The 16,560-nt window shown below is 41.8% G+C and overlaps 1 protein-coding gene across 10 annotated transcripts in view; it reads left to right on the top strand.

Annotated features, from left to right (window-relative positions):
- The window catches only part of LOC112263469 (cyclic nucleotide-gated cation channel beta-1-like), a 76,346-nt gene that overhangs the window by 38,905 nt on the left and 20,881 nt on the right, over nucleotides 1-16,560 (top strand). For 9 of the 10 annotated variants that reach the window (XM_042330757.1, XM_042330762.1, XM_042330759.1 and 6 more), the window contains 3 exons: nucleotides 15,433-15,557; nucleotides 15,785-15,906; nucleotides 16,135-16,278. In XM_042330757.1, coding sequence (XP_042186691.1) covers nucleotides 15,433-15,557; nucleotides 15,785-15,906; nucleotides 16,135-16,278 — 391 coding nt within the window. The remainder of the gene's footprint in view (nucleotides 1-15,432; nucleotides 15,558-15,784; nucleotides 15,907-16,134; nucleotides 16,279-16,560) is intronic. The other variant, XM_042330758.1, reaches the window with a different exon arrangement.

Below are 16,560 nucleotides of genomic sequence, written 5' to 3' on the forward strand. Positions count from 1 at the left end.
TTATCTGTTAGAATCATAACTTTGGAAACAATATCTCACTCTAACTGCAATAGTGCATTGATGCTAATGATTTCTCCAAAAAGCCTAGGAATCTCAAAAAGCCTAGGAATTCGGTTTTCTCCAGACAGACAGGGTGATCACAGCTAGTATAAGCTTTTTCCAATACTATTCCATTCTCATTTTAAACCGTGTAGAATCAATACACTGCTATCAATTGTTTCTAGATTGCATAGAAACGTGACAATAAAAAAAAACAGTTGGATTGGCACTATATTTCACACACGGTTTGTAGTCGACATACTGTTAGCATAGTACACACTAATGTTAGTACTGTTGTTATTGTGTTTGTCCAATGAGACAAACACAATAACTAGCTAAGCCCAGGCAGCAATCTTATTGTTATGAAGATGTTTTTACATTATATGCCGTTTGTTTATGATTAATAAAGAGTTTGAAATGCAGTCTAGTGTTTTGTGTGACAGTCAATCTACCAATTATTCAATCAATCAATCAATCAATCAATTAGGCTTATACCTATAAATATTGTAACAGCCTAGTATATAAAGGGGTCTGAATTACATGATATGATTAGAAGTTGGGTACACTGTATTTGTTGAATATATTTTCAATGGATCTGTACTGCTAGTGCTAACCTTTTGTAAAGCACAGTACTGCAATGTATTGAAGCGACCTTAAGCCAACACCTAGCGACCTAGTCAAGATATTTGTTCCTCTTGGGGTAACGGTTAAGGCTTGAACACTCTCCCGAAGGAAGGCAGTAAAGTAGCGACCTTAACTCAACACCTAGCAACCGAGTCAAAATGTTCTGACCTCTTGGTGTAATGGTTAAGGTGTTGGCTTCACAGTCGCTGGACCCGGGTTCCTGGTCTGGGCTACCCCCCAAATTCGCTATACAGTATATTGAGCGAAATCAGTGGGCCCACTGATCCTCTGAGTCCATAAGATGAGGACTAAGATGAGGTTGTAAATTGGGTAGACTATCCTTTTCATTTGAATATTCAAATTGGGAGTGGAGTAATACTGCGATCATAACCAAGTGGGAAGGTGGTAATTACCAGTTTTGAAGTTGCAAATGCCAGTCAGATGAATTCATGTGCTTTGAACTCATTGAGAAACGCTGATTGGCTAATTGGCAAAAAACTAAAAACACAGCTAGAAAACTGTTGTTGCAAGCACCATGCTCTACAAGCTGAGCCACACGGAACCAGCTATCATGCTTGTAAACAAATGATAGTGTTCAAAAACCATATTATTAGAATTGCTTTTCATAAATAATGTTATGTTGCTGCATTTATTAAGCCATTTGTTCCAACATTTTTCCCAGACATGCCACGATGCAAATATTATGCCCTTAACATTTAATCCTTAACATGTAATCCATATAGTTTTTTTTTTAAATATTGAAATGTATGTAAAAGTATGTATGTTTTAAATGTCAGTATGTTTTAATCTCGGTCACAATTGTGACCAAGGGGAACATACAGTGCTCTGCATATAATACAATTCTACACACAATACCCCATAATGAGAATAAATGTTTTTAGGCATTTTTGCAAATAATATAAAAAACCTTATATACAAAAGTATTCAGACCCTTTGCTATGAGACTCGAAATTGAGCTCAGGTGCATCCTGTTTCCATTGATCATCCTTGAGATGTTTCTACAACTTGATTGGAGTCCACCTGTGGTAAATTCAATTGATTGGACATGATTTGGAAAGGCAGAAATCGGATGGTCACTCTGACAGAGCTCTAGAGTTCCTCTGTGGAGATGGGAGAACCTTCCAGAAGGACAATCGTCTCTGCAGCACTCCACCAATCAGGCCGTTATGGTAGATTGGCAAGACGGAAGCCACTCCTCAGTAAAAGGCACATGACAGCCCACTTGGATTTTGCCAAAAGGCACCTGACGGACTCTCAGACCATGGGGAACAAGATTCTCTGGGCTGATGAAACCAAGTTTAAAATCTTTGGCCTGAATGCCAAGTGTCACGTCTGGAGGAAACCTGGCACCATCCCTACAATGAAGCATGGTGGTGGCAGCATCATGCTGTGGGGATGTTTTTCAGCAGCAGGGACTGGGAGACTAGTCAGGATCAAGGGAAAGATGGACGGAGCAAAGTACAGAGAGATCCTTGATGAAAACCTGATCCAGAGCGCTCAGGACCTCAGACTGAGGCGAAGGTTCACCTTCCAACAGGTCAATGACCCTAAGCACACAGCCAAGACAACGCAGGAGTGGCTTCGGGACAAGTCTCTGGGTGTCCTTGCGTGGCCCAGTTAGGGCCAGGACTCAAACATCTGAAAATAGCTGTGTCCCATCCCCATCCATCCTGACAGATGCTGACATCCATCCTGACTGAATACTTTTGCAAATGTGATACTTCCAGGGGGTCCTTGTTGTAAAAAAAATTTATTTAAAAAACACTTAGAAAAACCTGTTTTTGCTTTTTCATCATGGAGTACTGCATGTAGATTGATGAGAAAATATAAAATATTTTTAATCTATTTTAGAATAAAGCTGTAACAACAAAATGTGGAAAAAGTCAAGGTGTCTGAATACTTTCCGAATGCACTGTACCCCTATTTCTCAGCTCTAATCTCTATATACTTCAGCCCACTTACCCACACACCTAAACCAAATTACTCACACATCCCAGCCCTGTTACCCTCGTGCCCTAAAACTAACACCCAGAATCATCAGATCACTTGTTTTGGTACTGCCCTGTGTTTGGTCGCAGGTTCAGGAATGACTGAAAAATTGCAACATTTACATTGAGCTAGCTCTGCAAATAGCACTGCTGGGGGATTTGAAAAGTCATAGTCAATCGGTTCATAATATAATAATACATCATTTACAATCTGTATAAACTATGAAAATAGAAAGGTTCAGAATCTTTGTGAAACATCTCAGCACAGTGGGAAAATATTTGGCAGCTAGAAATCAAAACAGGATGGTCTTCAGAGATGCAATAGATGGTAGGGGTTGAGGGGAGCTGAAGGATGGGACTGGATGGTGTTCAGAGATAGATGGGAGGGGTTGAGAGTAGCTGAAGGCTGGGACTAAAAACAAACAAAAGATAAGTAATGTAAAATATATTGTCCGTAAAATGTATATAGTATGTATAAGCTGGAAGTAGAAGCCTAAGTATTGTTGTCTATTAGTTTACTCAAATTAGGGGAGGGGTGAAAGGGTTAGGGGAAAATAATAAAGAAGGTAAATATATTTAAACATTTATACAGTATCACTCAAAAGTTTGGACACACCTACTCATTCAAGGGTTTTCCTTTATTTGTACTATTTTTTACATTGGAGTATAATGGTGAAGACATCAAAACCAAGAAATAACACAGAAGCTTGATGCCCTCAACCTCACACAAATTATCAATGAACCTACCAGGTACAACCCCAAAGCCGTATACACGGACACCCTCATAGATATCATCTTAACCAACTTGCCCTCTAAATACACCTCTGCTGTTTTCAACCAAGATCTTAGCAATCACTGCCTCATTAGCAATGACTGCCGCATTCGTAATGGGTCTGCGGTCAAACAACCTCCCCTCATCACTGTCAAACACTCCCTGAAACACTTCAGCGAGCAGGCCTTTCTAATCGACCTGGCCCGGGTGTCCTGGAAGGATATTGACCTCATCCCGTCAGTAGAACATTCCTGATTATTCTTTAAAAATGCCTTCCTCACCATCTTAAATAAGCATGTGTCACGTCCTGACCTTAGTTCCTTTTGTATGTTTCTGTTTTAGTTTGGTCAGGGCGTGAGTTGGGGTGGACATTCAATATTTTTGTTCTATGTTGTGTATTTCTGCTTTTGGCCTGGTATTGTTCCCAATCAGAGGCAGCTGTCAATCGTTGTCTCTGATTGAGAACCATTCTTAGGTAGCCTGTTTTCCCACTCTTGTTTGTGGATGGTTGTTTTCTGTTTAGTGTATGTCACCTTGCAGAACTGTTTTGTTTCTTCCATTCACTTCGTTATTTTGTTTTGTGTGTTCAGTTAATAAATTAACATGGACAATTACCACGCTGCGCATTGGTCCGATATTTCATACTCGTCCAGACTACGAAGAGATCCGTTACAGCATGCCCCATTCAAGACATTTAGACATTTACCCTTGGTTCTTGGTTCTCTCCAGACCTGACTGCCTTTGATCAGCACAAAAACATCCTGTGGCATTCTGCATTAGCATCGAACAGCCCCCGTGATATGCAACTTTTCAGGGAAGTTAGGAACCAATATACACAGGCAGTTAGGAAAGCCAAAGCTAGCTTTTTCAAGCAGAAATTTGCTTCCTGCAACACAAACTCTAAAAAGTTCTGGGACACTGTAAAGTCCATGGAGAATAAGAGCACCTCCTCCCAGCTGCACAGTGCACTGAGGATAGGAAACTCTGTTACCATCGATAAATCCACTATAATTGAGAATTTCAATAAGCATTTTTCTACAGCTGGCCATGCTTCCCACCTGGCTACCTCTACGCCCAAGCCTCCCCATTTCTCCTTCTCCCAAATCCAGTTAGCTGATGTTCTGAAAGAGCTGCAAAATCTGGACCCTTACAAATCAGCCAGGCTAGATAATCTGGACCCTTTCTTTCTAAAATTATCTGCCAAAATTGTTGCAACCCCTATTAATAGCCTGTTCAACCTCTCTTTCATGTCGTCTGAGATTCCCAAAGTTCGGAAAGCAGCTGTGGTCATCCCCCTCTTCAAAGGGGGAGACACTCTTGACCCAAACTGCTACAGACCTATATCTATCCTACCCTGCCTTTCTAAGATCTTCGAAGGCCAAGTTAACAAACAGATTACCGACCATTTCGAATCCCACCGTACCTTCTCCACTATGCAATCTGGTTTCAGAGTTGGTCATGGGTGCACCTCAGCCACGCTCAAGGTCCTAAACGATATCATAACCGCCATTGATAAGAAACAATACTGTGCAGCCGTTTTCATCGACCTGGCTAAGGCTTTCGACTCTGTCAATCACCACATCCTTATCGGCAGACTCAACAGCCTTGGTTTCTCAAATGATTGCCTCGCCTAGTTCACCAACTACTTCTTCGATAGAGTTCAGTGTGTCAAATCAGAGGGCCTGTTGTCCGGCCTCTGGCAGTCTCAATGGGGGTGCCACAGGGTTCAATTCTTGGGCCGACTCTCTTGTCTGTATACATCAATGATGTCGCTCTTGCTGCTGGTCAGTCTCTGATCCACCTCTACGCAGACGACACCATTCTGTATACTTCTGGCCCTTCTTTGGACACTGTTTTAACTACCCTCTAGACGAGCTTCAATGCCACACAACTCTCCTTCCGTGGCCTCCAACTCCATTTAAATACAAGTAAAACTAAATGCATGCTCTTCAACCGATCACTGCCCGCACCTGCCCGCCCGTCCAGCATCACTACTCTGGACGGTTCTGACTTAGAATATGTGGACAACTACAAATACCTAGGAGTCTGGTTAGACTGTAAACTCTCCACCCCCAAAGCCAAATAAATAAATACAGTAGGGGATGAGGTAGTTGTTTGGGCTATTTACAGATGGGCTATGTACAGGTGCAGGGATCTGTGAGCTGCTCTGGCAGCTGGTGCTTAAAGCTAGTGAGGGAGATAAGTGTCTCCAGTTCTCTGCTGCCAATTGACTGGAACGAACTACAAAAACTACAAAAATCACTGAAACTGGAGACACTCATAGAGCTCACAGATCACTGCACCTGTACATAGCCCATCTGTAAATAGCCCAAACAACTACCTCATCCCCTACTGTATTTATTTACCTTGCTCCTTTGCACCCCAGTATTTCTACTTTGCGCATTCATCTACTGCACATCTACCATTCCAGTGTTTAATTGCTATATTGTATTTACTTCGCCACCATGGCCTATTTATTGCCTTACCTCCCTTATCTCAACTCATTTGCACACATTGTAAATAGACTTGTTTTTCTACTGTATTATTGACTGTATGTTTGTTTACTCCATGTGTTACTCTGTGTTGTTGTATGTGTCAAACTGCTTAGCTTTATCTTGGCCAGGTCGTAGTTGTAAATTATAACTTGTTCTCAACTTGCCTACCTGGTTAAATAAAGTTGAAATAAAATCAAAATATATTTTATATTTGAGATTCTTCAAAGTTGTCACCCTTTGCCTTGATGACAGCTTTGCACACTCTTGGCATTCTCCCAACCAGCTTCATGAGGTAGTCACCTGGAATGCATTTCAATTAACAGGTGTGCCTTGTTTAAAGTTCATTTGTAGAATTTAATTCCTTCTTAATGCGTTTGAGCCAATCAGTTGTGTTGTGACAAGGTAGGGGGTGGTATACAGAACATAGCTCTATTTGGTAAAAGACCAAGTCCATATTATGGCAAGAACAGCTCAAATAAGCAAAAATAAATGAAAGTCCATCATTACTTAGTTAGGTTATAAATAATAGGGTAAAAATTGACGGAAAACTATAAAAGCTCAAACTAAGTTTATTCACCCAAAGGGTCGGACAGCTGAACAGCTGAACAGACAAAAAACATATTCACACAAGTACTGGTATTTAACCTTTTCTCCTATGCTGAGCCCCCTCCTTACACATCTGAACAGCCAATACACCTCTGTACTAGACAAAACTTTATTGATATCTGTTCTTCATCTAACCTGACCTCTGCCCAAATTCCTCTCTCCTCCCCAACTCACGGCTGTCATGTTGACTTGTACCATACTGGGTATCTTCTCTTTCCATAGGATCCCTGATGGCTAACAATAACATATCCTGACAGAATGTAAACGTTCAACATTCCCCTCTCTCCCTCAGTGACATGAATAAGGATATTTCATATTTTTAAGTTTAGAAGTCAAAACCCATCATTTTTAAGACATGAAGGTCAGTCAATAACAGAACATTTTAGGAACTTTGAAAGTTTCTTCAAGTGCAGTCGCAAAATACATCAAGCATTATGATGAAACTGGCTCACCTGAGGACCGCCACTGGAAAGGAAGACCTAGAGTTACCTCTGCTGCAGAGGATATGTTCATTAGATTTAACTGCAGCTCAGATTGCAGCCCAAATCAATTATTCACAGAGATCAAGTAACAGACACATTTCAACATCAACTGTTCAGAGGATACTGTTTGAATCAGGCCTTCATTGTTGGATTTCTGCAAAGAAACCACTACTAAAGAACACCAATAAGAGGAAGAGACTTGCTTGGGCCAAGAAGCACAAGCAATGGACATTAGACCAGTGGAAATCTGTCCTTTGGTCTAATGAGTCCAAATTTGAGATTTTTAGTTCCAACAACCGTGTCTTTGTGAGATGCAGAGTAGGTGAACAGAATCTCCACATGTGTGGTTCCCACCATGAAGCATGGAGGTAGGATGTGTGATGGTGTGGGGGAGGTTTGGGGGTGACACTGTCTGTGATTTATTTAGAATTCAAGGCACACTTAACCATCATGGCTATCACAGTATTTTGCAGCGACACGCCATCCCATCTGGTTTGCACTTAGTGGGACTATCATTTGTTTTTCAACAGGACAATTACCCAACACACCTCCAGGTTGTGTAAGGGCTATTTGACCATGGATAGTGATGGAGTGCTGCATCAGATAATCTGGCCTCCACAATCACCTGACCTCAACCCAATTGAGATGGTTTGGGATGAGTTGGATCACAGAGTGAAGGAAAAACAGCCAAAAAGTGCTCAGCATATGTGGGAACTCCATCAAGACTATTGGAAAGCATTCCTCATGAAGCTGGTTAAGAGAGCACACAAATGCCAAGAGCACACAAAGCTGTCATCAAGTTAAAGGGTGGCTACTTTGAAGAACATAAAATATAACATGTATTTTGATTTAACACTTTTTGGGTTACTAAATTATTCCATATGTGTTATTTCACAGTTTTGATGTCTTCACTATTATTCTACAATGTAGAAAATAGTACAAATAAAGAAAAACCCTTGAATGAGTAGGTGTGTCCAAACTTTTGACTGGTACTGCATATTTACAAAAAAAATACATATGGGGTATTGGAAATGATGCAGACAATTACATTGATAGAAGGCATAATATGTCTGCAATATTATAGCTGATTTAAGAAAAACACTAACACCCACATCCCAGTATACTCTTATTGATACAATCAAGTACAGATACACCCATATCTTAGCCCTAAATGCCTGATTTGTTAATCATAAACCCCAGGTCCTTTGCCAACACACCTCACCCATGTTACTTGCCTATCTCAGTCCTGTTACTCACTTTCCTTAGACCTGTATTCCCAAAGTCAACAACAGTAACCTATATCCAGCTATTAGCCTCATAACCCAAAACACCTTTATTTGCATATCTTAGTACTGTGACCTCTGACCTGTATATGCAAATCATTTCCTAGATAAACTCATAGTGCAGTGGTAAAACACATGTGCCAAAGCCCCATTCACTTTTTGTATTACAACAAACTTGTTGCCAGAAAGGATTTGAATGGGCAATACATGTCCATTAAGACCCATTACTTGTATGAGCCTTGTGTATCCCTATACCCCATTACTCATATAAACCAGGTAAATCCATGGGCATACATATAAGACAGGTCTACCCCCAGTGCCCAAGCCTCAACATTCATACAAACCAGGTCTACACTTGTACTTCAGCCTCAATATCCTTACAGACCAGGTGTGCATCTTCACTTCTAACCCAATATTGATTTTTTTTGTACTGTTACATAGAACTGCCAATTGTCATAACAATAGGTGTGCTTATGCATTTCAGCCCCACTATTCATACAAACCAGGTCGACACCTGTACTTCAGCACCAATTTTACGTACCTACAAAGTCTGCACCTGTTCTTGAACACATTTAGTCAACTAAGCCAGGTCTAAATGTGTCGTAGCCTGAATCGTAGTCGTAGCCTGAATACTGAATAAAATGTAAACCAGGTCTACCCCTGCTACTCAGCTCAAGTACTACTACTGTACAAAAACAGGTCTACACCTTTGACTGAGTCCAAATACTAATATAAACCAGATCTGCATCTGCATATCTATATCAAATCAAATCAAATGTATTTATATAGCCCTTCGTACATCAGCTGATATCTCAAAGTGCTGTACAGAAAACCAGCCTAAAACCCCAAACAGCAAGCAATGCAGGTGTTGAAGCACGTTGGCTAGGAAAAACTCCAGAGAAAGGCCAAAACCTAGGAAGAAACCTAGAGAGTAACCAGGCTATGAGGGGTGGCCAGTCCTCTTCTGGCTGTGCCAGGTGGAGATTATAACAGAACATGGCCAAAATGTTCATAAATGACCAGCATGGTCAAATAATAGGTCTGGGACAGGTAGCACGTCCGGTGAACAGGTCAGAATTCCATAGCTGCAGGCAGAACAGTTGAAACTGGAGCAGCAGGACGGCCAGGTGGACTGGGGACAGCAAGGAGTCATCATGCCAGGTAGTCCTGAGGCATGGTCCTAGGGCTCAGGTCCTCCGAGAGAGAGAAAGAAAGAGAGAAAGAGAGAATTAGAGAGAGCATGCTTAAATTCACACAGGACACCAGATAAGACAGGAGACTCAGCCCCTGTAATAGGGTTAGATAGGGTTAGAGGCAGAGAATCCCAGTGGAAAGAGGGGAACCGGCCAGGCAGAGACAGCAAGGGCGGTTCCTTGCTCCAGAGCCTTTCCGTTCACCTTCACACTCCTGGGCCAGACTACACTCAATCATATGACCCACTGAAGAGATGAGTCTTCAGTAAAGACTTAAAGGTTGAGACCGGGTTTGCGTCTCTCACATGGGTAGGCAGACCATTCCATAAAAATGGAGCTCTATAGGAGAAAGCCCTGCCTCCAACTGTTTGCTTAGAAATTCTAGGGACAATTAGGAGGCCTGCGTCTTATGACTGTAGCGTACGTGTAGGTATGTACGGCAGGACCAAATCAGAGAGATAGGTAGGAGCAAGCCCATGTAATGCTTTGTAGGTTAGCAGTAAACCTTGAAATTAGCCCTTGCTTTGACAGGAAGCCAGTGTAGGGAGGCTAGCACTGGAGTAATATGATCACATTTTTTGGTTCTAGTCAGGATTCTAGCAGCCATATTTAGCACTAACTGAAGTTTATTTAGTGCTTTATCCGGGTTGCCGGAAAGTAGATAATTGCAGTAGTCTAACCTAGAAGTAACAAAAGCATGGATACATTTTTCTGCATCATTTTTGGACAAAACGTTTCTGATTTTTGCAATGTTACGTAAATGGAAAAAAGCTGTCCTTGAAACAGTCTTGATATGTTCGTAAAAAAGAGAGATCAGGGTCCAGAGTAACACCGAGGTCTTTCACAGTTTTATTTGAGACGACTGTACAACCATTAAGATTAATTATCAGATTCAACAGAAGATCTCTTTGTTTCTTGGGACCTAGAACAAGCATCTCTGTTTTGTCCGAGTTTAAAAGTAGAAAGTTTGCAGCCATCCACTTCCTTATGTCTGAAACACAGGCTTCTAGCGAGGGCAATTTTGAGGCTTCACCATGTTTCATTGAAATGTACAGCTGTGTGTCATCCGCATAGCAGTGAAAGTTAACATTATGTTTTCGAATGACATCCCCAAGAGGTAAAATATATAGTGAAAACAATAGTGGTCCTAAAACTGAACCTTGAGGAACACCGGAATGTACAGATGTTTTGTTAGAGGACAAAAAATTCACAGAGACAAACTGATATCTTTCCGACAGATAAGATCTATACCAGGCCAGAACTTGTCCGTGTAGACCAATTTGGGTTTTCAATCTCTCCAAAAGAATGTGGTGCTCGATGGTATCAAAAGCAGCACTAAGGTCTAGGTGCACGAGGACAGATGCAGAGCCTCGGTCTGATGCCATTAAAAGGTAATTTACCACCTTCACAAGTGCAGTCTCAGTGCTATGATGGGGTCTAAAACCAGACTGAAGCATTTTGTATACATTGTTTGTCTTCAGGAAGGCAGTGAGTTGCTGCGCAACAGCCTTTTCTAAAAATTTTGAGAGGAATGGAAGATTCGATATAGGCCGATAGTTTTTTATATTTTCTGGGTCAAGGTTTGGCTTTTTCAAGAGAGGCTTTATTACTGCCACTTTTAGGGAGTTTGGTACACATCCGGTGGATAGAGAGCCATTTATTATGTTCAACATAGGAGGGCCAAGCACAGGAAGCAGCTCTTTCAGTAGTTTAGTTGGAATAGGGTCTGGAATAGGGTATGCAGCTTGAAGGTTTAGAGGCCATGATTATTTTCATCATTGTGTCAAGAGATATAGTACTAAAAGAATGTGAGTGTCTCTCTTGATCCTCGGTCCTGGCAGAGTTGTGCAGACTCAGGACAACTGAGCTTTGAAGGAATACGCAGATTTAAAGAGGAGTTCGTAATTTGCTTTCTAATAATTATGATCTTTTCCTCAAAGAAGTTCATGAATTTATTACTGCTGAAGTGAAAGCCATCCTCACTTGGGGAATGCTGCATTTTAGTTAGCTTTGCGACAGTATCAAAAGAACATTTCGGATTGTTCTTATTTTCCTCAATTAAGTTGGAAAAATAGGATGATCGAGCAGCAGTAAGGGCTCTTCGATACTGCAAGGTACTGTCTTTCCAAGCTAGTCGGAAGACTTCCAGTTTGGTGTGGCACCTTTTCCGTTCCAATTTTCTGGAAGCTTGCTTCAGAGCTCGGGTATTTTCTGTATACCAGGGAGCTAGTTTCTTATGAGAAATGTTTTTAGTTTTTAGGGGTGCAACTGCATCTAGGGTATTGTGCAAGGTTAAATTGAGATCCTCAGTTAGGTGGTTAACTGATTTTTGTCCTCTGACGTCCTTGGGTAGGCAGAGGGAGTCTGGAAGGGCATCAAGGAATCTTTGTGTTGTCTGTGAATTTATAGCACGACTTTTGATGCTCCTTGGTTGGGGTCTGAGCAGATTATTTGTTGCAATTGCAAACATAATAAAATGGTGGTCTGATAGTCCAGAAAAACATTAAGATCCACAACATTTATTCCATGGGACAAAACTAGGTCCAGAGTATGACTGTGTCAGTGAGTAGGTCCAGAGACATGTTGGACAAAACCCACTGAGTCGATGATGGCTCCGAAAGCCTTTTGGAGTGGGTCTGTGGACTCTTCCATGTGAATATTAAAGTCACCAAAAATTAGAATATTATCTGCTATGACTACAAGTTCCGATAGGAATTCAGGGAACTCAATGAGGAACGCTGTATGTGGCAAAGGAGGCCTGTAAACTGTAGCTATAAAAAGTTATTGAGTAGGCTGCATAGATTTCATGACTAGAAGCTCAACAGACAAAAACGTAATTTTCTTTTTTGTAAATTGAAATTTGCTCTCGTAAATGTTAGCAACACCTCGGCCTTTGCGGGATGCACGGGGGATATGGTCACTAGTGTAACCAGGAGGTGAGGCCTCATTTAACACAGTAAATTCATCCGGCTTAAGCCATGTTTCAGTCAGGCCAATCACATCAAGATTATGATCAGTGATTAGTTCATTGACTATAATTGCCTTTGAAGTAAGGGATCTAACATTAAGTAGCCCTATTTTGAGATGTGAGCTATCACGATCTCTTTCAATAATGACAGGAATGGAGGAGGTCTTTATCCTAGTGAGATTGCTAAGGCGAACACCATCATGTTTAGTTTTGCCCAACCCAGGTTGAGGCACAGACACGGTCTCAATGGGGATAGCTGAGCTGACTACACTGACTGTGCTAGTGGTAGACTCCACTAAGCTGGCAGGCTGGCTAACAGCCTGCTGCCTGGCCTGCACCCTATTTCATTGTGGAGCTAGAGGAGTTATAGCCCTGTCTATGTTGGTATATAAGATGAGAGCACCCCTCCAGCTAGGATGGAGTCCGTCACTCCTCAGCAGGCCAGGCTTGGTCCTGTTTGTGGGTGAGTCCCAGAAAGAGGGCCAATTATCTACAAATTCTATCTTTTGGGAGGGACAGAAAACGGTTTTCAACCAGCGATTGAGTTGTGAGACTCTGCTGTAGAGCTCATCACTCCCCCTAACTGGGAGGGGGCCAGAGACAATTACTCGAATCCGACACATCTTTCTAGCTGATTTACACGCTGAAGCTATGTTGCACTTGGTGACCTCTGACTGTCTCAGCCCAAATCCCCATATGAACCAGGTTTACACCTGTGGCTATGTCCCAATACTCTGATAAACCAGGTCTACCTTCATGACTATTCAGCAAAACGCACATAAACCAGATCTACCATTTTGGTAGAGACACTTAACAAACCAATTGACGTTAAATATTTGTTCAATTATGACACTTTTTCAGTGTATGAGTCTATGTATTATGGATCCCCATTAGCTGCTGCCAAGGCATTACAATACATTCACAGCTGATTTCACATCACATTAAGTGTGTCCTCAGGCTCCTACTCTGCTACCACATATCTACAACACAAAATCCATGTGTACGTGTGTGTATGCATGTGTCTGTGCCTATGTTTGTGTCCCTTCACAGTCCTGTTCCATAAGGTGTATTTTTATCTGTTTTTTAAATCTTATTTTACTGCTTGCATGAGTTACTTGATGTGGAATAGAGTTCCATTGTAGTCATGGCTCCATGTAGTACTGTGTGCCTCCCATAGTCTGTTCTGGACTTGGGGACTGTGAAGAGACCTCTGGTGGCATGTCTTGGGGGGTATGCATGGGTGTCCAGTAGTTCAAACAGACAGCTTGGTGCATTCAACATGTCAATACCTCTCACAAATACAAGTAGTGATGAAGTCAATCTCTCCTCCACTTTGAGCCAGGATAGATTGATGTGCATATTATTAATGTTAGCTCTCTGTGTACATCCGAGGGCCAGCCGTGCTGCCCTGTTCTGAGCCAATTGCAATATTCCTAAGACCCTATTTGTGGCAGCTGACCACACGACTGAGTGCAGGTGCGATAAAACTAGAGCCTGTAGGACCTACCTTGTCGATAGTGCTGTTAAGAAGGCAGAACAACGCTTTATTATGGACAGACCCATCTTAGCTACTGTTGTATCAATATGTTTTGACCATGACCACTACTTTCTCAATTTCCACATGATTAATTACAAGATTAGTCGAGGTTTAGGGGTTAGTGAATTATTTTTCCCAAATTACAACTAAATATTTAGGACAAACTTATATCTTCCCTTCTGAAACCAACTGCAGCTCTTTGTTTAATGTTGCAGTCATTTAAATCTCTGTCGTAGCTGACATGTATAGTGTTGAGTCATCTGCATACATAGACACACTGTCTTTACTCAAAGCCAGTGGCATGTCGTTAGTAAAGTTGTTACAATGTAAGGGGCCTAGACATCTGCCCTCGGGAATTCCTGATTCTACCTGGATTATGTTGGAGAGGCTTCCATAAAATAACACCCTCTGTGTTCTGTTAGACAGGTAACTCTTTATCCACAATATAGCAGGGGGTGTAAAGCCATAATACATCAGTTTTACCAGCAGCAGACTACGATCGATAATGTCAAAAGGCACACTGAAGCCTAACAAAACAGCCCCACAATATTTGTATAATCAATTTCTCTCAGCCAATCATTAGTCATTTGTTTTTGTTGAATGTCCTTCCCTATAAGCGTAAGTCTGGTAATTCCCCAATGGCAATTCCCCCCAAAATATCAAAATATGACATTTTACAGTCAAAATCGCTGATTTACACATATGTAAAGGCTAATGGATAATCGTCAAAGCCATTGTATTTTCCCATTGGTCACAAATATGACCATTAAGATATTTTCATATACCACGAGCATCATGGATTCAATCTATTGAAAATTAGAGTGCATATGTAAACTACACCCTTTAAACATTATGTTTGAAGCTGTTGAATACAGACTTCTGGTGCCAAATGCATCGCTAAAAGTACACCTTGGAGATTTATGCTTGTGACCATTTTGAGAAATCATATGAAACTTCTCTGAACTATATTAGACACCTTGGTAATGCATAATATATGACTTATTTGTTGATAAGGAAAACTTTAACTTCTGTAGAACCTGTTAAGTACAAAAAAGAATCCCTATTGTGACTGATGGGATTCAATCGGTTGCCAAAATGCTGTTATCGAGGTAATTTCCTTAGTAGGAAAATTGTGTGACAAGTCGAAGCTCGAAGAGGTCGAAGCTTGTGGGAGAAGTAGAAGCTCGGGGATGATAGACGAGCTTCCCACTAGTTGGAGGGGTTTCAAGTGGATTTTTCCCAGCCGTATGTGATAAATACCACCTTCCCACTTGGTTATGAATACAGTTTAAGCATTAATTGGCTGCTGAATATGAGGTCTTTCTCTTGATTGGTTGATCCCACCCTACTGTTCCATATCCTCTAACACTTAACCCACTGACCCACCTCCTTTTCGTGCAACTTGTTTCCTATTTCCAATTTAGTCCTCATCCTGCAAGGCCATGAAGAAATGGTTCTGGAGGAGGTGGACCCGGATTGGGAGGAGAAGGAGAACAAAGTGGCTCAGGGAGCGGCCCTGCTCCAGGCCTTACCCTCACTCATACCCCAGGTCAGAGGCAGAATCAGATACAGCATTGCTGGTAGTCAGTAGATTACCGTGCTTGAATGGACAATAGTGGCAATAGCTTCAAAGCTGACCAGAAAGTCACCAACATGATGTGACAGAGACAAAACTGTTCCATTTTCCTAATGGAAATTCCATTGAGCTTAATAATGTTCTTTATCTGGAGCTGCAATAGCCGTACTCTCTGTATGTACTGTATTTCTCTGTTGCAGCAGGTTCTGGAGATGCAACAAGAAGCAGAAGATGCAGAGACACAGACAGAGAGATGGACTCCCCTCATAGAGAGCATAAAGAAAGAGGCAGAGGAGGCTGCTATGGTGAAAGTGGAAGAGAAGTAATAAAAGACTCCATCTGTTTTCCTCTTCCTCCTATTCTCTATGTAATTTCTCTCTCTGTCTCACACTCACTTTTTTTTACAATCTCGAATTTTTCCCCCAGAGATCTGTCTCCCTTTGTCTGTACGAGTGATTGAATTGGGATTGGCCGTTAGGGTTCATCAATGCCTTTTGGCTCTGTGTGATTGTCCGATGTATTGACCCCTGCCCACTCACCTGGTCTCCAGGCTGCAGCAGCAGTTAAAAGAAGCACGGATGGCTGAGGAGGTGGCCAGACAGGCGGCTGAGATGGCAGTTAGACAACTAGAGGAGGAGCAGGCTGCCAGTGCCCAGAGGGCCACAGACTCACAGCAAGAGACTGATGGAGAGCAGTACGTCCCCCCCCCTCCCACACACCCATACACACACAGAAACACATACACACACATGCATGTTTGCATACAAACACATACATATACACACAGACACATACACACACATCTACTCACACACACACACGTACACACACACAAACATACGCACAAACACACACCCATAGGTGAATGAACGTCCATCCCCTACCATCTTGATGCACATGTGAGTGTGCTGGAGTGTGTGTTGCTGAGCTGGTTCGTGCTGAGCCAATGAAGTGAGGATCACTGGGTTGTGATAAA

Source organism: Oncorhynchus tshawytscha, linkage group LG12, assembly GCF_018296145.1.
Source record: "Oncorhynchus tshawytscha isolate Ot180627B linkage group LG12, Otsh_v2.0, whole genome shotgun sequence".
In the NCBI taxonomy this organism is placed as follows: domain Eukaryota; kingdom Metazoa; phylum Chordata; class Actinopteri; order Salmoniformes; family Salmonidae; genus Oncorhynchus; species Oncorhynchus tshawytscha.